The following is a 22,994-nucleotide window of genomic DNA, read 5'->3' as shown; positions in this document are numbered from 1 at the left end:
ACTCCGGAGTGGCGACAACACTTTCTTCAACATGATTACTTCTTTATCTGTATCAAGCCGCTTCTCTCATTATGTATGATATACAGGCCATTATCAGCCGTCTAACTCCATGAAAATTCGGTCTAAATATATCGATCCATAGATCTTCAAAGAAATGCAGCGATCCTCATCCAAAAACACACACATCACCTTCGTTTCGTAAGTCTCCTTTAGACCCTGGCACATTTAATTGATTCTTTCCCATCAAGTGACTCCCATATCCTTCAAGGCGATCGTTGCGCTATCTTATCCTGGCGGTAACGCATCCTGCGCCTTGTGCGCCATCTATATGCAGTTATTCTTATAGACAAACTCCAAAAGACTTCATCAATAGTCATCACGTCGGCCTTCTCGGCCCTCTTCTTGTTGGCCAAGAGGAGCATACCGACCTTGCGCACTGCTGCCACTATCGGACCTGTTTCGTCCGACCACTCTTGATAGCCAGCCACCAATACTTCGTTCATCACCGCCGGTCTGCATCTGGGACTTGCTGTCATCATCGATCGCAGGGGGGTCGAGGGAAAGTCCAGGAATAGCAGATGAGGGTCCAATAAGCCCTCGAGAGGATCCTACAGGAGATCCAGCCCTCATCAAAGAACCAGTTTCAGTGCCGTGTAACGAAGGAGTACCAGCAACGGTACTGGCGTCTCCAAAGAGCGAGTCCATGTCTTCCAGGCGCACGCCACAGGTCTCTGGGTAGATAAAGTATACTTATAATATGTCAGCAATGCGATCGTGTCAGCTCAGACATGACAAAAGAACTTACCAATAACAACACTGGCCACACAGAAGAATGCATGAACCAGATACATGCGCCACTTAATCCATTCCTGGAGGATAGGCGTCATCTCACCCACAAGCCAGTTAGCCGCCCAGTTAGTTGCTGTCGACAGACTGGCACCCTTTGATCGAATGCTAAGAGGGAGAATCTCGGGAGGATAGAGCCAGGGGATAGGTCCCCATGAGTAACCAAAAGCGGCATTGTAGATCATGACGAACAGAACAACCAATCGAGGAGTCCACTTGATGTCGAGGAAGAGGAAGTAAGAGATGAGCGATAGTGAGATGGCCATGGCTGTGGCACCAGAAAGAAGAATCTTGCGTCGACCCCAACGATCCACTAGGTACCACGGAGGAATTGTTGACATAAGATAGGTGAGACTGTTGAAACCAGTCATGAGGACAGCGTCATGACCAACCCAACCAGCAGACTCAAAGACGTAAGGTGCGTAGTAGGAGATGACGTTGATGCCATTGAGCTGGGCGAGCGCTTGGGCGGACATGGCAATAAAAACTCGGGTTTTGTATCGACGAAACATGTCCTTATATGTTCGCTCGCCTTCTTGGCGTTGAAGAAGGACGTTCATCTTGATCTCGCGATACTCGTCTCGAGCCTTAGGATCATGAATATCGCCACCTCCGTACAAGTTAGCAATGACCACCATCCCTTCTTCATCATGGTCGTTGTCCAAAAGCCATCTGTGAAATTAGCAAGCCATTTCGACACATACCAAATATGATTGACTTACCGAGGTGATTCAACAATGACCAGACTGCCGAGCCCAAGCAGAGCACCCATGAAACATTGCAGTCCAAGAGGAATGCGCCAAGAATAGTCACTCTCAATGAAGCCGCAGCCATAATCAACCCAGACAGATGTTGAGTAACCGACGATGTTTCCTGTGAACTCAATACATGCTAGTTTTCCTCGGTTGTGAGGGGGCGAGATCTCAGACTGATAAACAGGAACAATGGTCGAGAGCATGCCAACTCCGAAACCGGCAACGAAACGTCCAGCCATCATCATGGGCATGGAAGTAGCCAGAGTCTGGAGAGCACCTCCGACGAAGAAGATGCAAGACCCGTAGAAGATGGTGCGTCTTCGACCGATGATGTCGCCAATGCGACCGACCATCAGGGAAGTGATGAATGCACCAATCTCTAAGATAGCAACCATAGTACCAACGTATGCCTTGGAAGGGTGATCAAAGTAATCCATAAAGTATGGTCCACTGGTAATCGATTAGTCAAACCCAAAACGAGTTCAACAGGCATTAGAACTTACGTGATTATACCTGACATGACACCCTGATCATATCCAAAAAGGAAAACACCGAGTGATACGAAGATACTGGTGAAGTAGCTGGTAAAGGTCAGTCTATGACATTGCAAGTGACGAGAGTGCATAATCTTACATCAAGGCCTTGCCTGTTAGGCCATGGATTGAACCTGTACGTCCGGCCATGATGGCGCCGAGTACGCGTTCAGCGCGAGAGGGACCTGGGGGGTTGAAGTTAGGAACCTCGATAGCCTCCTTGTTGATAAGGGCAGATCGCGACTGAGAATGACGGTGGTGATGTGAGTCCTGGATGCGAACCCTCTTCTGGTTGCCGTGCTTGGGATGTCGGCGATGAACGTTGGCCAGAAGTTCGTCCTCAACGTCTGAAGAGAGTTGTAGACGAACAGGGTCGTGCTCGTCGGCCAGCTGCTCGCCAATATCGCCGGTGTCGGTCCACGACGATTCGGAGCCAGAATAGGACGAGCGACGATGAGACTTGGCAACGTCGGAGCGGTGTTGGCGGTTATCGTCGCTATCGTCGTCGTAGTCACGATCGTGGTCGTTGCGGGACGCGAGCAATGACGTCGCTTGTGAATCCGGGTCTTGGTATTGTTGATTATCAGGACGAAGGGTCCGTAGAGGAATGTTTGAGGGAAGACGTGAAGACTTTGAGGGAGGAATTTTGGGAAGATGGGGCTGTTAAGCAGCAGCGCCCGTCTGCAAAGAGATTGAAGGTAAAAGGTACGGAAAGAGAAGGGGAAAGGCCGAGAGACAACGAGGTCATCGGCACCTTGAACGGCCCAGCGATAGACGGAGGGGAATGGGAAAGATGGGGTCGGGTGACCGGGGTGTGGACGGTACGGAATCAGGGTCTATCGGCGTCTATGGCAGGATTCAATGGGTAAAAAAAAGATTGACTGGTGAACACAGCAAAAGATAGTGATACCGGACTGGGGCGCGGGCTCAATTGGGCGTGTGAGGTGGGTTCCTAGTCAGTTGAGATATGCTGTATCAGGCCTTGTTCTTCTGGGCTTGTTGGGACCCCTGGTTGGTGGTAGCTCAAACTGCGTCACTCGGCAGCGTAGATTTGGGGATCAGGTACTTTGGAGTGACCTTGGACAAATTGCGTGTGCGTGAGGTTGAGATGCGGTACGGGCGGAATGCGCGGTAATAATCGGCAAGCAAAGCGCTGTCATGGGCCCTTTGGCTGAATTGATGAACGATCTTCAGAAACAGAACGAACTAGACAAGATCAAACTGCCTAGGATGGAGTCGCAGCTGGGGAAAAGCTGGAGTGCAGCACGCGGAGGTAAGCTGTAGCTGGCTGGGGTCGGTGCAGTGGACGATAGGCAGATGACCACGATTGAGACAGGATAGGACCTCAAGCGGACAGTTGCTGCACCAAGTGACAAATCTCAATAATGGTCAGGCGAGACAGCAGCAGGGGCAGCGATCACGAAAATGTGCAAGCGATACGTTTGGGGGGGAGGAATGATCGACTTAAGGGTGAGGAAAACAGCGCGAAAGGAGGTGATTTGATGATAAGGATGAAGGTTGGTAACGAAGGGGGAATAAAGAAGAAGAAAATGCTGTTCAAGATGAAGGAAGGGCAGCAACTTGAGGGATAGGACAAGTCGACGACTAAAACTCGATCGAGAGCAAGCAAGGGGACGGCTGCTGGAAAATAGTATGTACGGGAGTTTGCCGTTCAGGGGAGGCTTTCAGGAGTCAAGGTCGCGTTTGCCTGGCCTGGGCTGTCAGATTGAGATGGAGGATCTCTAATTACTGCATTGCATCCAATTGTTGCACTGTACTGACTGGGCTGTCTGTATCTGATCTCCATACTCGCTACTCTATCTCAAGTACAGTAGCGATTCCACTTTACCCAATCTCTAATATTGCCTGATTGCATGATCATCAGTCAGTTCGCTCTATCCAGTTTCAATTTCTACCGTTTTCTCAGGGGTAATAATGGCTCATCTCTGCCAGCCTTAAACTCTGAATTTCAACGGTCTTACGGATACAGTACCTTCACGTGCTTCCAGTTTGTCAACTCGATGAGACTGTGTCTAGGAGACTCCACGTTCACAAGCGGGCACTTCTCCACGCTTTTTACTATAGACGCTCGGGGCAAGCTGGCAAGCTTGCCGTCCGTCGTAGGTCATTTCGAACTATCGTGAAGTGTGGGGTGTGTGGACGCGTTATAGAGCCAAGACAGCCATAGTGGGGGTTCACAGGCAGCTTCGTCGATAAAAACCACTGTTTCTCTCAATCAATAGAGAGCAAAATAAGGATGCCACTCTGAAAAGATCTCTCCTCAGCTGAGACAAGTCAGATGAAGCGCTGCTAGATCTGACTCGTAATCGCATCCAAGGCTGTGCAAGCATAGCCAGTCACATGCCTTGTTACCCATTCAGTTGGAACTCGAGTGTGACTGTGGACGGGAAGCTGGAAGTATGCAGGTTCCAGTAATTCCCTCCTGGCAGGACATGCAGTTCATGCGCTTTGATTTATCCTCATCTGCAACTTGAGACGTGTTCGTGAACAGGTGAGCCATTGGCTCCCCTCTCGTCTTTTGTCATGAGTCTTTGAGGCAGCTCACACAACGTTTGTAACCAAGATCCAATATTAAAAGCGGTCGGTTCTAATCGTTGGTATTTCCCCACGAAGTCAATGTTCACGAGGATATTCTCTCCACATACTAAGTAACCCCCAGATTTCATGGCACATATAAAAACTGATGTACTTATCAAGTACTTGGTCCTCCACCATAGAATACGCTATCGCAAAGAGGGAAGACTGAAATCTCAATATTCTTCGAGTTCCACTCACACAACTAAAAGTCCAGGGTAAATTCAGGTTCGCAGTGATTTGGTCTTCCGCCTATCGTCTTCTTGAGATATTGGTGTTGGCGGGCCCGCTTGACTCGTGGTGGATCCAAACTACGTCACTCCATCTCCAGGTATTGACTCTTGTGGGGCGGGACAGGATCCATAATCGAGTTTGTCAAATGCGAGATGTTCGTTTTTGCAGATTTCGCAAAAGTTGTTGACTTGATATATTATAGCCTAATCACGGATTTTCGAAAGCAATACGAACCTTTGCTTTAAATGGGCAATACTTATCAGGAAGTTCATACATCCAAGTTCAATGATGGGCTATCGTACACTAGGATGTAGCAAGGTTGAAAGATTAAAACACGACGATCTGATGTTGACCGACCCTTTGAAAACAAGCTGTCAAACTGGCGAATTACATTGGCCCCCTTGTTCCACTAGTCGCGTGATTCTATGTCAGGGTCCAGCCTCTTGTCAGATGAGACCTAGGTTCGTAGTAATCGTGCATATCGTGTTATGAATAGGTATGCATTCGCTCTGGTCAAGCGTACGAAGGGAAGATATAGGAATTAAATATGATCATTGTTAACCCTGTCTTTCTTCACATGCTTGCATATATCTTCGCTGATGAGATATATCTTCCTTTATTATAATGGGCATAATGGGAGAGATATTGTGCAGTTGTCTTGAGCAAATCACAGTCTTCGGACAACAAGCATAACCTGTGAATTATAAAAGTGCATGGAAGCCCTCATGGACAAACCGAAATCTTGAACTACTTATAAAATATGATGTGATGACTCTCACTTCTGTGAACTTCATTCCAGATCTTTTAGTTAGCTACAAGTAGGATCAGTAACAAGAGCAAGAATGTAGTAAGTAAGTAAGTAAGGTAGACCTATGGATTGTGAGAAGAGGCTGAGAACGCTCCATCATGATTTCATGTAGTTTATTCCACCCCGAGCTCCGAATGCCCAATATAACCTTCCGTGTGATTTGTGTCGGGCTGTTCAGAGGCTCACTCAAGTATGAGTCTGGCAGGCTAACGGACATGAAATATGTGAATAACACGATCTTGTCGTACCAGGAACATCTTCGGTATATACATATGATCACAATCTCTTATAAATCATCGTCGGTGACGTTTGTAGTTGGAATGGGGTGGCCACTGATGTTTGTGTCGCAGAAGCAATTGCCCCAGCCAGGCTCTGCTGCCTGCGGATGGGTCGTGGTGTTTTTAGACCTCTGAAAAGCAATCAATTCAACAGAAATAGCAACCCCGACCTCATTTATATGATTAAACTTGATGCTATACGATATTCTTCGTGTTTCGTCTCGTTTGCTATTTGTTCATTGCGTGCTCGTGGTAGTTCTTGTCTTCATATGTTCCATTGATAGGGGTGCTCTATAACTGCGAAATACCGCCAGCCTCATAGTAGATATAGCTAAAGGCTAAGGTTAGATAGCCTGAAGTACCTTTTCGTACGCATACTTATGTTCCCTGCCTTCGGCCTTCGGCTTTTTTGTGCCCCCTTGGGTAGTAGACGTTTAGCTGAAAATCGCAACTTGATATCACCCAACGTCTCGTGTCTATATATATCTACACGCTCTTCAGCAGCTCAAATATAATTGCTTCAAGTTTTGGTTTTACAAGGGGCATATAGGACTTGAACAGTGATTCTCGTAGGCTTTTCGTAGTGATAGCTCATGTAACTACATCCATGACCCTCTGGCGTACCATTCTAGTATACCTTTCAAGCCAACCTTTCGGCATTTTCGGGCCTTGCGACAGTTCATTTAGGCCATTTTGTGTGACAGTTTGATCGAAAATACCACTGGTTGAAATACTGTACGTGTGTTGTAGTTCCAATGCAATGATTATATTCACTCGTCAGATATGATCCGCGATTCCAGATAAAAAATCTTAGCCCCATGAGTACCACCGCACACATGAGATATTTATCAGGACTGACCGATGTAGATGCCAGTAGTTACATGCTATTTAACTTCATAAGTTTTATTTTCTCATATCTGTAAGTTGAGCTGTGTACTTTGGTCGGATACCCTATACCTATCTTGTTGTACTCTTGTATAAAGTGTTACAAATTTTCTTAAACATCCCAATTGTATCCAAGCTGATAACGAGTCTAGTTATTATGGTAACTGGAATAATACAATGCCTAATAGCTGCTTAGATAAGGACAGTGTTTCAGATTTCTGACGGACACAGAAACTGTCTCATGAATGTGTACCAACTCAGCTACACATAGCACTTAACGGTAGTACGTATTGCTAATACCGAAGTCGAGGACCCTGGAGGACAGGAACTAGTTTCCGGAAGATAAGAAGATTCGCCCCCTGGTCGTCAACACTACACGTATCAAGCCCAGGAACACCGATTAAGCCTGTAGCCACGGCATCACTTCAAAAGGACGGTTAAGACGTACCACATGCAGCCACAAGATAACGAGCATGGATGTTGCTGCGCCACATGCATGAATGACCTTGGTCCTCAAGGGATCATCACATCGGTAAGTTCTGGGTTAGGATATAGCACATACGGAGTGTATCTACGGGATGCATGAAAACAAGGGACTTGGACCCCAAGTGACAGAAATGTTTAGACGAGTTTAGGATAGTTTAGGATAATTCAGTTGAGCTTAGCAAGCTCGTTGACTAGTTATTATAGTTTCCTAATTAGAAAGGTGTAGTAGTCTTCTTGAACCCCTAGGTCGGTTTACGCAATGCGGTGTTGAAAACAGGCCTGAAACAAGACGTTGAAAACCTGAAGCACCAATTACAGTATTAAGTTGGAAATCTCCAAGAGTCGATGAAGCAACTTTGTCGTGATTCTGAAACAAAGCAGGGTCTGCTGGCACAGACGATCAACTAGGGAGAAATAAGTTTAGCTGCTGACCAACTCAGCGCTCAGCTGCACGCTGATGTAAAAAGCCACGGATTCGGGGTCTGGATTCAGCCCAAATGGTGGAAAGGTTACTCAAGCAGGAAACTGGAATGAATATCGATGAAGCTGGAAGCAAGAATAGAATGTGGGGCCACATGTACGACGTGGCTGATGTTGTCGATCTCTAACAGGCTGTGGCAACGATGTATGAGATGGAATTGAAAGCAGACCAGTATTCGCACAAGTTCCTTGGCCGGCTGTGGCGGGCATTCAGAAATCTCTTGGCAATTTGAGCTTCCAAGTTTGGAGACGTGCTAGCAGCTCAAGGGAGACATGGTCATTGGGTCATTGGGCCAAGGGCAAGTCTAGAATAAAATAAATCGAGCACATATTGAGCAGGGCATGAGTTTTATAGGGCTTTGACCAACGTCTATATTCCACATATGGAGCGAGGGATGGGACCACTTAGCAGAGGATGGGGTAAAGGCGAAGGGAGTCGTCTCGCTTCGCAACAAGAATCATGCAAGTGATTCATTGTTAGAGAAGATCATTGATATTGAGATTTGAGCATTGAGCATAAAGCGCCACCAAAAAGCCAATGCCAAGACTGTAATTTGCTTTAGGCCGCAATTGGACGAGTGAAACGAAACGGCTGCACTACGACCCGCCTTCAATATCCTTACACAGCATTTAGCGTCATGTTTGAGGGCATCAGTACTCAAGTTAGAGACCAATGATGATGTGAACCATGAGATGCGGAAGCCCGCGATGCAAGACGGCCGATGCAAGCCAGAAATAGACGCTATAATCGAGTTATTTAAGATCAAATTGAGGGGTGGTTGGTTTGTATCGTAAATGAGTTCATGTGCACTGACATCTATCATCCACCCACATCGTGACTTGCATGGTGCTTCTCACATCTCTATGAGGTACCCTCCAGACATGCTGTCGATTGGTGGGATGTGACGCTGGAAGATCAAAGCCCTATGCCAGTCTGGGTACTATTCACCGATACGAGAATGCGTAACACAAACAAACAAAGTAAACATGCCTTTCGTTATCTGAATCTCCCTTTCAAACTTGTCTACCAAATCTTGCACTCAACAACAGCTCGACCTGTGACTCGTCTAGGCTTGGATACTTGACTTCAAATGATGCCATTCCACCCTTCAGTCCCTCCCTCTCGAACAGACCGTGCGTTTTGTGAGCAAGCTCGATTCAACTTAACTTATCAACTCAGAGCACGAGAAGAGGTTGCCTCATGCCTGCAACAGCAATCTCATTGACCCCGGCTTCATCAAGCGTGGCCCATCGCAATTTGATGATCCGAGCCAATCACTAACTGCAAACATGTTAGCGTTTACTCAAAAGCCCGCTACAACAGCCACTCAGCGGCCATTTAGCAGTAGGTACCTGCGTTTTAGTGACCGGGGAATAGCGAGCCCGCATCTTGATGCCCGTGAGCGTAGGCGTGGGGCCACCTTAACAACACAACATGCAGAAGCCGACGCAGAAACAGAAACAGAGAGTCATCAGCAGAAGTACCTTTGAGCCTAGGGAACACGGGCCAAGGCTACCGAACTTGACCAACGGAACGAATTGGAACTTGTCATCCAAGGAAACCCTGCAGACTCCCTCCCTGCTCGCCTGCCCTGGCCTGGCGTAGACGGGGCTTTCAATGTGATGCGACCCTGGAACTGGGTGTCCTCCATCGCTGAGACTACCCAAAAACCTGCTAGAGGCCTGCTGGGTCGTTATGTTATATTGGCTCTCGCCGCCTCTTTTTCGCGTGCGTGTATGCAAACCAGCTCTTCCTGTATCAATCAGCCCGTTAACGTCACGATCTGACCTGCTTTGGATGTTGCATCTTGCATCAGAATTATTCTCACGAAAACAGCTTTATTATTAATTGTTACCTGCAGCATCTCCGACTTTGTCGCAAATTTCTACATTCTCGATTGAGGAGCTGGACACACCGCGAAATTACAGCTTGCCGTTCCACCAGCCACCCGCAGCCCCGTCCTAGCAACGACACCGTCAAGTCAACCACCGCACGAACACTCGCTTGACCAGGGGTCGAGAAAATCCTCTTTCCTTGTTTCTACTCTACATCTTCATCTTTGATTTATCTGTACGAAAATCCGACGAAACCTATACGATTGAACGTCCTCCCGAATTTCCTTTGTCTGTAATCCTGTTGCTCGGCCGACTCCAACCTCGAACTCAACCCTACTCTACTCTCCCCAATTGTGGTTGCTTGTGGATGCACCCTTTGATCAAGGAGCTTCGCATCCGCAATCACGATGGGGTCTACCGAATTTGGAAATTTTCATGTACGCCCTCGATTTTCTGTTGTTCAACAGAGTTCACGTTCTAATTTATGTACAACAGGACTTTTGCAGAGACTCGACTCTCCCAGTCTGTAATGTATGTCCGACCTTCCTACCTACCTACGCCATACATCGTCATGTGGAGTCGGAAACAATGGGGACCTTACTGATCGTCGATAGCTTCTGTCCCAGAACCACGACCAGAATGGCAACTGGGGAGGCTGCGAGCTCACGGGTATCTCCCTGAGTGGAGGGCGACATCTTGGAAACTTGGGATCAATCCTCCTCGCTGGAGCTGCCATTGTTACCGCCGTCTTTCTCCTGTTGCGATCCGAGAAGAAGCGGGCTGCCGTTGGTCGAAGGGAGATGCAAATGTTTCTCATCGGCTACATCATCATCAGTATATGCGAGATCTTTTCAGTAGGAGAGTTTCCACTGAATAGCACCGTGAGAATTGTAAGACCGCGACCCCTCCCCTTTTCTTCTGATTCTCTTTGGCTTCACAGTGTACTGACAAGATCAGGCTTTCTCTGCTATCCATATCGGCATGATCATTGCCACATGTTGGATTCTAATGCTTAACGCCGTTGTTGGCTATCAGATCATCGACGATGGAACGCCACTCTCGATGGCCCTAATTGCCATTTCGGCTCTTCTGTTGCTTATTGGAACTGGCTACATCGCCCTCGACACCGGCTTCTCGTGGACTGGCTACTGGGACGATAGCTACGAGGCCCCCAGGAACCGAAACATCGCCCTCTACGTCCTTTACCAACTTGTCCCTCTAATCCTCCTCGTCGCCTTCCTTGTTCTTGAGGCTATCCTTGTAATTCGAATTCTGGGCGAGACGCGTCCTATGATTTATCTTGCCGCCGCAGCCCTTCTTTTTGCCATCGGTCAGGTCTTCAACTACGCGATCAGCAAGTATATCTGCGACGGCACGAGTGGAAAGATCGATGGCGCCCTTTTCCAGACGCTCTTCACCCTGTTATCTGTTATCATGGTTTGGGTTTTCTGGTCCAGTATTACTGAGGACGACTGGCCCATGCCTGTAACCAACACCTACCCCTGATGGGGCACATGGGCATTTTGGCGGTATTGTTCTTGGGACGGCGTTCAGTGGCGTATCTTTTTTTTTTCTTTCGGTTTCGATATCCCTCATTACACTCGGCGGCCGAGCTCACGGTCGAACGACGTACACACGTTGACGAATACGATTTTTTCTGGAGTAAAACGAAGTTGATTTTCATTTGAGTTGTAGGGCCATTTATGCGACGCAACTTGATAGACCGATGGTTGGGTATTTGCATCAAGAAGAGTTATCTGCGACTCATGGTGAGATATGAAAGGAGGATCGCGTTGCAGTTTTGCCAATGGGCCTGGATTTAAGAACAGTTGTTGGGTTGTTTGGTTCTACATGCTGTCGTAGAGTGACCTGTTACGCGCCAGCTTGTATATAGTATTTATTAGTTTTCGACTTCGAAGTTATACCCTGATGAGCGACTAATGCATAAGAAATCGAAGTTAAATTAAATTGGATGAACTGTTAACATTATCCCAATATCAGCTATGTGAATAACATGCCATGTAGTGATGTTTTGTTATATTGGAGCAGTTGGTCGCCGCCATACTCCACCGATTAACCAAGCTTCTTCCTGCGACTGCGCGATTGGTTAGGTGATCAACTCTAAAACTTCAAGGTGGATCTTCTTAGGCAAGGCTGCCAACCTCTTTCAGCCTTGTGAACTTGATTCCGTCACCATCATCAACATTTTCTTTGTTCTCCTTCTCAACCAACACCGCTCCCAAAGCAAGCCATCGGCTTGCTTCCGACTCTACAACTCTGTTCTATAACAAAACCGCTCTCGGCCTCTCCGTCTTCTGATCAAAGCACGGCCTAAACAACCACGACCATGGCCGACTCTGACGGCGAGTATGTCGCCGACATGTCGGATGATGATCTCATGGATCACCGCGTCACAGACGACGATCCTCAAGCGGCGAAAGGAAAAACTGCCAAATCGAGAAAAGGCGACTCAGCTAGAGCATGGGAAGTCTCGAAACGAACTTGGGAGACGAATCTACCAGAGGAAGAAGACGGAATACTGAGTCTCACAGCGCTTGAGGCTGAGAAGCGGAAGCGATTATTACGCGATACGACGCCCCTACAAAGAGGAATTATTCGGCATATGGTGCTTGTGCTGGATATGTCCTTCGCTATGACCGAGAAGGATCTGCTACCTACAAGGTATCGCCTCATGCTGAGCTACGCGGCTGCCTTTGTGCGAGAGTTCTTTGAACAAAATCCTATTTCTCAACTAGGAATCATTGGTATGCGAGATGGTGTTGCTGTGAGGATTAGCGATGTTGGAGGAAACCCGACAGAACACTTGGAAAAGCTGAAAGGGCTGGAGAACGAAGATCCTCAAGGCAACCCAAGCTTGCAGAACGCTCTGGAGATGTGTCGAGGAGCTCTGTTGTGAGTTTATAACTGCGCCACGATGGAGGAACAGTCAAACTGACTTGCTATAGCCATGCGCCTTCTCACGGCACACGAGAAGTACTCATTATCTATGGCGCATTACTATCGAGCGACCCGGGCGATATCCATGAAACCATTGGCAATCTGATCACGGATCGAATACGTGTCTCGATTGTCGGTCTTTCCGCCCAGGTCGCTATTTGCGCTGATCTGTGTTCACGAACGAATGCCGGTGATGAGTCACAATACAATATCGCGATGGACGAGGTCCATTTCCGCGAACTTTTCCTCGCAGCCACGACACCCCCTGTGACACGCACGGCTGAACAGAGCACAGCCAGTCTTCTCATGATGGGCTTCCCGTCCCGGACACTTGTTCCTAACGGGACTACAAGTTACTGCGCGTGCCATAATCGGCCGTTCCGAGAGGGATATCTCTGCACCCGTTGCGGCGCTCGTGTGTGCCGCATCCCAGCTGAGTGTCCAGCTTGTGACCTCACCCTTATTCTATCGACTCATCTTGCCCGCTCATATCATCATCTCTTCCCGTTACGGAACTGGGTTGAAGTGCCCTGGACTAAAGCCAGCCGCTCTGCAGCTTGCTTTTCATGCTTAGCGCCATTTCCTGAGCCACCAAAGGGCAAAGCACCCGATAAGTCTAGAGAAGACAGTGGCGCACCAAAGACAGCCAAGGGTGTCAGTGAAAGCGGGCGATATGCATGTGAAGTGTGTGGACAACACTTTTGCATCGACTGTGACGTCTTTGCCCATGAGGTTGTCCACAACTGCCCGGGCTGCCAGAGCTTATTATCTAAGACAGATGCCGCTGCCTCATCGGGTGAGCCGAACGGCACAGCTGCATATACCAACGGTGATGTTGTAATGACATAGAGGTTGAGACTGTATGTGTGTAAAACTATGTGTCATCATGTGTGGCTTAAGAGAGAAGGGAGGTTGAAATCCCAGGAGCGAACAAAAGACGAGGCAACATTCATCCATGTCATAAATACTGTGAGTAAGCATCGCAAATAACGACCTCGAAGTGGCGCATTAGGAACTAAAGTTTCTGTCAAGTTTTATTTCATTTCAGTCTAAGTATCCCATGGGCAAATGGCTCGTAGGCACTGGTGTGGTTTATCCCTGTCCAGTATTGCAATAATGACATGCTATCGCAAACTCGTCTCATGCTTCCACGAAATTTTGTTTCTCCTTGAATCCTCCCCATGCAATATGGTTATGTATATGCATATGTGATGCAATTTTGATTTCCCCTCATTGGTATGCCCCATCTCAGAGACATCCCTTTTACAGGTTGCCACGCTCAGCTTGCTCACGCTCAATAGCCTCGAACAAGCTCTTAAAGTTACCAGCGCCGAAGCCGTCGAAGTCGTTGCGCTGAATGATCTCAATAAAGACTGTGGGTCGGTCCATGAGCGGCTTGGTGAATAGTTGAAGCAGGTAACCACCCTCATCGTAGTCGATTAGGATGTTGAGACGCTCAAGAGTCTCAAATTCTTCCTTGAGCTCCCAGTTGCGACGCTCTGTCTTGAGACGGTGGCGCATGTCAGTGTAATACGAAGGGGGAACGTCGATGAACTCGACACCACGAGCGCGTAGGGCTGAGACGGCAGTGATAATATCAGGAGTTAGAAGTGCAATGTGCTGAACGCCAGGTCCAGAGTTGAAGATGACGTACTCCTCAATCTGGGACTTCTTCTTGCCGAGAGCTGGCTCATTGATGGGCATCTTAACAATGTTGTTTGGTGAAGCCATGACAACGGAGCTCAGAGCTGAGAACTCGGTACAGATCTGTGAATCGTCCACAGACCAAAACCGGTGGAAGGAAAGGCACTGCTCGTAGAAAGCGCAGGCCGAGTCCATCTCGTTCCAGGACTGGTTGCCGACGCAGTGGTCGATGCGGGCTAGGGGAACATCTGGCAGAGACACAGTGGCACTGTGCTTCTTCCAGGTTCGGTAGCCAGGGAGGAAGGGTCCAGTATAGTTTTGACGGGAGATGAGGGTATGGGTGGTGTCGCCATATGTGCAAATGACGGCTGTGGAGACGGAGCCATGCTCCTTGTCCTTGCTAACCTTGGGGTCTTGAACAGCAATAGCACCCTCCTGAACCGCCTTGTGATATACTCCGTCGACATTCTCAACCTCAAAGGCAACATCCTTCACGGCGTCGCCATGGCGTTCGAGATGAGCGTACATCTCCTTGAGAAGCTTTCGGTCCGACTTGGAGATAGGTTCATCGTCTGGGAAATGAGCTTCAGATCGCAGAGGCGAGGTGAAGACGAAGCGGACATCGTTGTTCTCAATGACATACGAGGCAAAGTATCGGCTTCCAGTCTCGAGCCCCTTATATGCGATGGGCTTGAAGCCAAAAAGATTGGTGTAATATGAGGCAGCCTGTTTGGCATTGCCAACCCACCAGGTTATGTGGTCATAGCCGGTGAAGTTAGGGGGCGGCTGAACCGCAAAAGTGTTGTCTGCTCGGTCGAGGGCAGAAGTGATAGGAACAGTAGTAGGCTGAGTTGCCTGCTGAGGAGGGGAGTTGGTAATGGCAGAAGGGGACATTGACACACAGACGGTTTGATGGGTGAGTCTTTGATATCAGAATAGAATAAACGTTTTGTTTGAGGCTTGTGTGTTAGGGTCAAATTGTTTCCGTGTGGTGGCTCCGAGAAGCTAGGTATGCAGGAAGTTCGTAACTGACTTGAGTTGATGGCTACGGATGAGATGGGGGGCTACAGGCGAGTATATGTAAGAAATCCCAATTTGATTCAAGCCCGGCTTAACCATGAAGCAACAAGTTTTGCTTGTTTCTTTGTCATTTCTTACACGGAACGGCTCCGCCTGGAGAAGGCATTATACGGCCCAAGACAGGCCTGCCAGGATAAACGGGAGATAGCTCATACCAGTCATATCCATCGGTAACATCCTCGTTGGCTTTCAGAGTTTCAATGAAACTGGGAACCAATGGGGTTTGCGGCGTAAGAAAGCAAAGCCATGCCCGTCATGGCAGGGTTAAGGGTCACGCGCGGGGCTTCCGCGTCAGACGGCGGTCTGATTGATATCATCAGAGAGCCAAGAGAGCCCAATTGATCGATCTCAAAGGCGGTAGTGCCGAAGGTTGTTGTTGGTGGTTTTGAGGTTATCACTGCGGAACTTCCCCGGCCGAGTGTCCCGCTGCGGCGCCAGCCGCCCCAAGCCGACATTGGCCGACTACTTCCAGAAGTCTCAACACGGCTTAACGAGCACTCTATGGCGGCATGCCCTATGATGGACTGCGGAACTGTCAGCAGCAAAGCCGGCCGAAACATCCTTGCGAATGAGAGATGCACGACAATGCAGAGAACTAGTCGCCTGAGTATCGATCATCTCCCGCTAAAGCCGAGACATCTTTCAAGCAGGTCGGCTTATCCAGCATGCCCATACCAGGAATGATATTTAGAACATGAGCCAGCCCTTTTCAGCGTCATCTCTTTCGCTCAGCACGTCACATCAGATCCCGAACGTTCCAGGATTTACACCTCCTGAGGTAGTTTTCTGAGTCTATCGTCCTCGCCGAATATCAGAATCGAAGGTCTCAACAAATTGAATCACTGAGTTATCTTCATCTGCTCAGCCACTGCTCAACAACAGTCGAAATGGCATCTGTATGCTTAAGCAAACACGATATCAATATTCTCGAGAAAATCAAGGATCCGGAGTCAAACCCATATGCCGGTATCATTCTCGACTCCTCATTACCACGGGACCCAAACATCACAGATGCCACGATATATGAGCGAGTAGTCGAGAGGGAGCGAGATATTATTCGTTCCATCCAGAGCCTTGAAACCCAGTTGAAGAGTCTTGGATCTGAAGAAGGAAAAGATATTGCTGTCAAGGGTTATCAGCAAAGCCTTTCGGCGGTTGAGAGTATGATTGCTGAGCATCCCAACTACGCCAGCGCCAGAAACAACCGTGTACAGATCCTCAGGCGGCTATACGGAGATGCGATGATGCTCTCCGATACCAAAGACAACTCCGCGCCCTTAATTGAGTCACCCGACCAGGCGGAAAGGAAAAAAGCTGTTGTCACAGCACTGAGCGATATCGAAGCATCAATCGCACTCCTCACCCCTTCATCACCAACCATGCCTATTTCTCCTCAGGTTGCACGCACTCTGTCTATGGCTCACACGCAAAGAGCTGCATTATATCTGAAAACAGCCAGACTAATGCTAAGTCGTTCTTTGGATATCGATGGGACCCTTGAAGAATCCAAATGGGAAAAGCTCGACTTTGAGGGTGCTGCATCTCGAGACCTAGCGTTTGGTGGAAGGTACGGAAATCCAATTGCAAAGGGCTTGGCCGTGAGTGTCAACCCAACGGCCAAACTCTGCGGACAAATTGTTCGAGAAGCAATGAAGAAGGAATATGGTCCGTCTTTTGGTGACTAGGTGCATGTATATAATGAGACAGAATATCCAAAAAAGGCTTGACATGCCATTAAGATCTTGAAAGTTGGCAAAACCAGTAGTGACTCAGGTGTCGAAGCGAGCCCAGACATAATCACGAAGACTTGGAAGAAAGTCCAACTCGTCTATGCTGGTAGTCAGTTTCTATCTTATTTCAAGCTAATAATTTGCGGGATTACCGTCGCGCAGCTTCAAGAGTCTGTTGAGTTGTTCGACCTTTGTCCTTTTCTTCGCGGTTGATTCTGGTTGCTGCGGCTGACAGGCCAATCAAGACACCAAAAATTGGATCCGCAGCGCGGGAGATGATATATGTTGGTGCAGGCATCGTGATATTCCTATCTTATCAAGTATATGAACAATGATGAGGTGAGGTGGCTCAATGGGGGAGCTTTGCCTAACACCCATCCCAACAATTGGAGCCGCCAACCAAGCTTAGGTAATACAGAATGAGTGCCTCGAAAAGTTCAGGGCAGGTCCTCATGCACGGACCCCTCAGCACACAGGACACTCCGAAAAATGGAAGGCACCTTGTCATGTGACTAGCTGGGTCTCGCTTGCACACCAGCCCACACAAAATATTTTGGTGCGTAATTTGAACTTGTCTTGACAACTCCTCGCAACTTCACTAACCAGCAGACAACACACCGCCGGACAAGATGAAGTTCCTCAAGGTCGGCCGAGTCGCCATCATCACCCGCGGCAGATACGCCGGAAAGAAGGTACGACGCGCTCGACAGATTTCATACTGCTGTTCCATGGCATTTCCCGAGTTCTGCAGCATCCGAGCAAGATAGCGTTGAGGGAAGGGATTGAAACGAAGAGGTCATTGGTGTTTTATATGACAAGACACGGAGCGCAGAACTCGCAGGAATGCTATGATGGGAACGATTCTTGCCGTCGTTTTCTTCAAGGAAACATTTCGCTGACTCGATATGCTTCAAATAGGTTGTCATCATCCAGCCCGTTGACAACGGCAACAAGCCTCACCCTTTCGGCCACGCCCTGGTTGCCGGCATTGAGCGATACCCCTCCAAGATCACCCGCCGCATGTCCAAGACCCGCCAGGAGAAGCGAAACAAGATCAAGCCTTTCATCAAGGTCATCAACTACAACCACTTGATGCCCACTCGCTACACCCTGGAGCTCGAGGGCCTCAAGGGCGCCGTCTCTAACGACACCTTCAAGGAGGTTTCCCAGCGCGAGGATGCCAAGAAGACTGTCAAGAAGGTGCTCGAGGAGCGATACACCAGCGGCAAGAACCGATGGTTCTTCACCCCTCTCAGTATGTTATACCATCGCTGCGCCATACCACCCGAGCAGAGCTGCATCAAAACCCGCCTAGTGCTCTTGACATGCATTTGAATTAGAAGCGTTGCTAACCACCCACCACAGAGTTTTAAAAAAGGAATCGTTTCTCCATCACGGTTAGGGAGTTGGCGGGATGTACAGAGCATCGATGGCATTAAGGAACGCCGGTTTTTATGGGCTCAATATGAAGTTTCTTAAATCACAACCAGATCTCTACTTGCCGCGTGATTGTAGCGTCAATATACAACGCGGATCGGACGGACGTGTTGTCCCGACCGAAGGATACCACTGGCGGAGTTCAATGAATTGGTGCCATCAATGAGGTGTTGAATAGACCTTGAGGACTTTTCTTGACGGTTGAATGTCTACGAGGTTTACGAAATCCATAACATGAATCAAAATTTACCGTCAAAACGTACATTACGCGCACAAACTAAACCCGGTGAAACGAAAGAGAGGGAAAATAGGTCAATGAACTTTTGTTATGGTAGGTTTTTCTTAACCGTTTCGTTTCTACATGTCTATGGCCAAACGCCGTCTAGAGTTACACATCAATTAGACCTTTCGTGATGCGGTTCATGCATAGGACCGCTACCTCGCGCTCTGCGCCCAGCTCTATGGCTTTACACTTCATAAGACCTCCCTTCCCCAATCAAACAGAATATATCAAAAAGTCTCCAATCCACAGAAAAGTGAGCCAAGTCAATCCGACTGTGGACACATTCAGACCAAGTTCAACAACTTGGTTGGGCGTAATACATAAGGAAATAACGGATATAGAAAAGAGGTTCCTTAGATCGCCGTTCGCCCCGTGAAGTAAACGTCAGGGTCTTGTTTCCCATTGGCACCATATAATACAGAGCTTTAGACGTGCTGGGCATCGTTGATGCCGAAACGGTTGGACACCTCATTGGCCAGTCTAGTGGGATCAACCTCTGAGGAGTAACCAGGAGCAAGGCCACCAAAGAAGGTGAAGATGAGGAAAGCGGTGGCGATGATAATGGTGACCTTGCGGAGAATGGGCTTGCGAGCACCAAACTCAGCCCACTGTCGGTTGGCATCAGCAATGTGGCCCTTGATCTGCTCGTAGCCGAGCTTATAGTAGACCATGCCACCAAGAGCAATGGAGTAGCCAAAGAATTGGAGACCAGTAACCTGGGTGCCCCAGATCATCATAGAAGCAATGACCAGGAGAATATCCTTGAGAACACCGCAGAGCGTGAGGACGACAGCAGAAGTCTTGCCAATCTGAGAGTCAAGTTAGTATGAAGTGGCGTGGGAATTGCCGAGGGAAACATACCAGGAAGACGACGGAGACATTGAGCATAAAAGCGCAGAGACCGTTCAGGAAGAAAGTGAACAGACCAACGTGGTAAACCTCAGCCATCGAGCACCTGGGGATCTCCCAAATAAGAGCAACCACACCGTTCATGACAGCGCAGATGGGAGCAAAATAGTACAGAGAGACGAGAGGGTCCATCTTGTAGTCAGCTGAGCTCAGCAGGCGCTGGACCATGGTAAGTCGCAGAGCCTCGAAAATGATACCGCCCATCTGGAAGAGCACACCAACAGTGACGAAGTGGATTTCGCCCATGGAAGCAATGATGACACCGACAACAATGGCGGAGACATTGAGGAACTGCTTGAGGTTGGGAGCAGAAACACCCAGAATCCAGCCAGAGATGAGAACGGCGACGGGCGTGGTAGCCTTGAGCATCTGAATGAAAGCAACAGAAAGGTAGAGATATGTCAAATTTCCGCAGATCAAACTCAAGCTGAAGAAGATACCGATGGGAACAACGGCACGGATGTAAACGCGAGCTGTCATCTTAACCGTCTTGCGGCCGTCAAGGTAAGGAGTCCATCGGGCCATAATCTGAGTGACGACTGTCGAGAAGGTCAAGTGGTAGGTCGTTAGAATGACGGGGTAGCCTGGGAGTTGACTTGTCAGCAAAGGAGCAGATACATCCCAATAATGTTGACAACGTACGGAAGTTGAGGGTATCAAGGAGCCATTTGTTGAACAGGATGACGGATGATGAAAAACCAATCCATGCACTGCACAATGTGGTTAGCAAAGGTTCTGGCGCATCGTAAAGTCAATTCGTGGGATAGTCGAGAAAACTACTGACATAACATAGAAAGTAGGGTGAATTGAAGCGCGAGCAGACTGTGACTTCTCGAGACCGGGGTTAACCGTTGGAAGAACAGGAGTGGTCGCACGAGGCGTCTCGCCTGAGACGCGGATCTTTTCGTCAGCCGACATTATGATTAATTTGGTTGTTGGTGATGTAAAGGATGCGATTGAAGATGGTTGAGGCTGTCGGCGAGAAAAGTCGTGGTTGTAGATAAGAGACCCCTTGAAGACAGATTTTAGGGGGGACGCGCAAACGAGCGGACGGACAGCCGAGTCCTGTAATGGAATAGAATCGGAAAAGGCGAGGGGTGCTTGATATGCAATTTGGCGGGGCCTAGGAGAGACAAGGTCTCAAAGAAGAGAAAAAAGGCGAAAAAACGTTGAGCTCCTTGGACTTTGGTTCAAGGTGGCTTGGTTTCGCAAGGGATAGGGTAAAGAGAAAGACTGAAGAAACAAGGCAGCAAGACAAGAAGTCGTCTCTGGCACAAGAAGAAGAAAGAGGGAGGAAATGAAAAAAGGAATGAGAGGGATGGCTTGGGATGAAGAAGGGTACTTCAGTTGGTAAAAGGGGAATAGGCAATGTTGACTAGATCTCCAAATCTCATCCAGGGGGTGTGGTGTGGGCTATTATTGTTATTTTGGTTGGAGGCAAGGCAAGCTAGGAATCAGTCAAGGGTGAGGCGCGGCAATCAGAAAAATGTTATGGAAGGGTTTTCCCCTCTGAAATTAGCATTTTGATGCATACTAGTGGAGGAGCCACAAAGCTCAGCACGGGTGGCCGACCCTGCAGTGACTGACTGACTAGCACTAAGCCTTCAGCCAGTTGAACACGAACAAAGTGGATGACGGAATGAGACAATTCTCATGCTCAGGTACTGGTACGCCCAGCCGTGTGGCACCCGAAGCCTGCAAAAGCTGATTTGACGCGTGTACAGGGGCAACTGCTGTAGGGATGCAAGGTACTGTGTACAGATACTGTAACTGCAACAGGAACTGGCTGATGTGGTTCTATTCAATGGCATCCGCTAGTTACGGCCGAGCCAAGCCTGGCGAATCATCCCGCCCACGTTGGAAGATCGCCCTCCAATTGTCGTTGCCAGATAAGCTGAGGGGTCTTTTTGCACTGTGCGCTTACTGCATTTCGATGTGAATCTGGACTTTGCGATGATGGTGAAAGTTCAAGGGAGGAATGTTTGTGGCTGAATGGCTCAATTCAAGATACTATTGGATGTAGGTACCTATCAACCAGCGACAGAAGGAACAAATGCATGCTAGAATAGTTAAGCCATTCAATCAGCACTGTTCCTTTAATAGCTGTCAGTTTCTTGAAGAGAATGCCTATCTTCGAGAACTTGGTGTCGACTTGGTATCTATCCTCAGGTGTCTCCAACTGTCAACTGTCAACGATGGAGACCTTCACACCCCGCCCCCCGTTGGGCGAACCTCCAACTGCCGGAACCATCTCGAATTTGGACATTTTCGTCTAAATACAGTCAGGAAAGACCTAGATCCTGTCTAGTAAAGGAAACAAACCCAAGAACAAGTAAAGTGTGGTTCGCATAATACATGAGTTCTGTAAAGTTCACAAGCTATTCTCTTGAGGCAATTAATTCGGTCTATCGATTCCTCGGACTGCGAAGCTTCATTCTTGCATTCCCATGACATTGACGTTCTGGCCCTCACTTACGCGGTCTATATTCGTATAATACTCCTCAACCAGAAACATGCGTCACTCTAATCTCGTCTCGGTTTGCGCCTTGGCCATGAGCGGCAGATATTCAACACACAGCATTCTTTCTTCCTTCAGCGGCACGGAATGATTGAGCTTATAACCTAGGTAAGTTATAACTACATACAGCCAGAACAGCTTCGGCAACCCACCTTGAATTATGGTCTTCGTTATGCTCCTTCAACTTCCTTTAGCACTATAGCTGCTGGTTAAACAGACTGTGTGGCGCGTTAAAATCCTAATCTTCACTTAAGAAAGCTTACCGTGGCCTGAAGTAACCATCATAGTTTGCTTTGTCATGTCTCCAACAAGTTAATCGGTAGATCCAGCTTGGCATAAAAACGTAACCAGAATCTCAACACCAGTTCATCCACATATCTGCAGATCCAGCCGAGACGGCTCAGAGGTCCATCATCTTGGGCCGTTTCTTCAAGGCCCAGTTTGCCGAACTTGGCTTTCACTTAAGCATTGTTAGGGGGCCAAGGACCCATTTTGATCGTGTCAGAAAGCCACAGTATTATGTAGAGAACATACGGAGACAGATACAGTGAGATATCAAACCGAGCTGAGGAAATGTACCAATCCTTGGAAACCCAGAAGGGGTCCCTGTAACCATGTTGAGCCACGACTCGCCGTGCATTGTTCAAAGCTGGCTCATGGTGGATACCAACTCTAGAGTTCCCATTACTAAAAACATTA

At 48.3% G+C, this 22,994-nt stretch overlaps 8 protein-coding genes across 12 annotated transcripts; 5 read left to right on the top strand and 3 right to left on the bottom strand.

Moving 5' to 3' along the window:
* Position 1: 1 nt before the first annotated feature.
* FOXG_19530 (uncharacterized protein) lies at positions 2-4,044 on the bottom strand. The gene is made up of 5 exons (XM_018399753.1): positions 2,235-4,044; positions 2,105-2,182; positions 1,569-2,051; positions 806-1,518; positions 2-749 (listed from the first exon to the last, which is right to left on the bottom strand). The coding sequence occupies exons 1-5, from the start codon at positions 2,282-2,284 to the stop codon at positions 367-369; spliced, it is 1,707 nt and encodes a 568-aa protein (XP_018243452.1). The 5' UTR covers positions 2,285-4,044; the 3' UTR covers positions 2-366.
* Positions 4,045-9,335: 5,291 nt separating this feature from the next.
* FOXG_19529 (uncharacterized protein) lies at positions 9,336-9,506 on the top strand (the record flags this gene model as incomplete). Its single annotated transcript, XM_018399752.1, has 1 exon — positions 9,336-9,506. The coding sequence occupies one exon, from the start codon at positions 9,336-9,338 to the stop codon at positions 9,504-9,506; it is 171 nt and encodes a 56-aa protein (XP_018243451.1).
* A 30-nt stretch (positions 9,507-9,536) lies between these two features.
* On the top strand, positions 9,537-11,725 carry FOXG_07708 (uncharacterized protein). 4 transcript variants are annotated; one of them, XM_018386308.1, is made up of 4 exons: positions 9,537-10,173; positions 10,232-10,267; positions 10,351-10,626; positions 10,694-11,725. In XM_018386308.1, the coding sequence occupies exons 1-4, from the start codon at positions 10,144-10,146 to the stop codon at positions 11,240-11,242; spliced, it is 891 nt and encodes a 296-aa protein (XP_018243448.1). In that variant the 5' UTR covers positions 9,537-10,143; the 3' UTR covers positions 11,243-11,725. The 4 variants fall into 4 exon arrangements, with proteins under 4 accessions (XP_018243448.1, XP_018243450.1, XP_018243449.1 ...); XM_018386310.1 differs by having other exon boundaries at positions 10,232-10,626; XM_018386307.1 differs by having other exon boundaries at positions 9,621-10,267.
* A 154-nt stretch (positions 11,726-11,879) lies between these two features.
* On the top strand, positions 11,880-13,543 carry FOXG_07707 (transcription initiation factor TFIIH subunit 2; the record flags this gene model as incomplete). Its single annotated transcript, XM_018386306.1, has 2 exons — positions 11,880-12,649; positions 12,703-13,543. The coding sequence occupies exons 1-2, from the start codon at positions 12,084-12,086 to the stop codon at positions 13,541-13,543; spliced, it is 1,407 nt and encodes a 468-aa protein (XP_018243446.1). The 5' UTR covers positions 11,880-12,083.
* A 414-nt stretch (positions 13,544-13,957) lies between these two features.
* FOXG_07706 (4-hydroxyphenylpyruvate dioxygenase) lies at positions 13,958-15,232 on the bottom strand (the record flags this gene model as incomplete). Its single annotated transcript, XM_018386305.1, has 1 exon — positions 13,958-15,232. One exon carries the CDS (start codon positions 15,230-15,232, stop codon positions 13,958-13,960), a length of 1,275 nt encoding a protein of 424 aa, XP_018243445.1.
* Positions 15,233-15,931: 699 nt separating this feature from the next.
* Positions 15,932-17,240, top strand: FOXG_07705 (uncharacterized protein). Its single transcript, XM_018386304.1, has one exon. The coding sequence runs from the start codon at positions 16,306-16,308 to the stop codon at positions 17,101-17,103; it is 798 nt and encodes a 265-aa protein (XP_018243444.1). The 5' UTR covers positions 15,932-16,305; the 3' UTR covers positions 17,104-17,240.
* Positions 17,241-17,630: 390 nt separating this feature from the next.
* Positions 17,631-18,521, top strand: FOXG_07704 (60S ribosomal protein L27-A; the record flags this gene model as incomplete). Its single annotated transcript, XM_018386303.1, has 3 exons — positions 17,631-17,840; positions 18,067-18,403; positions 18,514-18,521. The coding sequence occupies exons 1-3, from the start codon at positions 17,778-17,780 to the stop codon at positions 18,519-18,521; spliced, it is 408 nt and encodes a 135-aa protein (XP_018243443.1). The 5' UTR covers positions 17,631-17,777.
* A 302-nt stretch (positions 18,522-18,823) lies between these two features.
* Positions 18,824-21,280, bottom strand: FOXG_07703 (uncharacterized protein). Of its 2 annotated transcripts, XM_018386301.1 has the most exons (4): positions 20,562-21,280; positions 20,420-20,487; positions 19,730-20,361; positions 18,824-19,677 (listed from the first exon to the last, which is right to left on the bottom strand). In XM_018386301.1, the coding sequence occupies exons 1-4, from the start codon at positions 20,693-20,695 to the stop codon at positions 19,294-19,296; spliced, it is 1,218 nt and encodes a 405-aa protein (XP_018243441.1). In that variant the 5' UTR covers positions 20,696-21,280; the 3' UTR covers positions 18,824-19,293. The 2 variants fall into 2 exon arrangements, with proteins under 2 accessions (XP_018243441.1, XP_018243442.1); XM_018386302.1 differs by having other exon boundaries at positions 20,420-21,280.
* Positions 21,281-22,994: the final 1,714 nt, after the last annotated feature.

This window comes from Fusarium oxysporum, chromosome 4, assembly GCF_000149955.1.
Source record: "Fusarium oxysporum f. sp. lycopersici 4287 chromosome 4, whole genome shotgun sequence".
NCBI lineage: Eukaryota > Fungi > Ascomycota > Sordariomycetes > Hypocreales > Nectriaceae > Fusarium > Fusarium oxysporum.
Note: the sequence above shows the minus strand (reverse complement) of the source record. Positions and strands in the feature narration are given on the sequence as shown.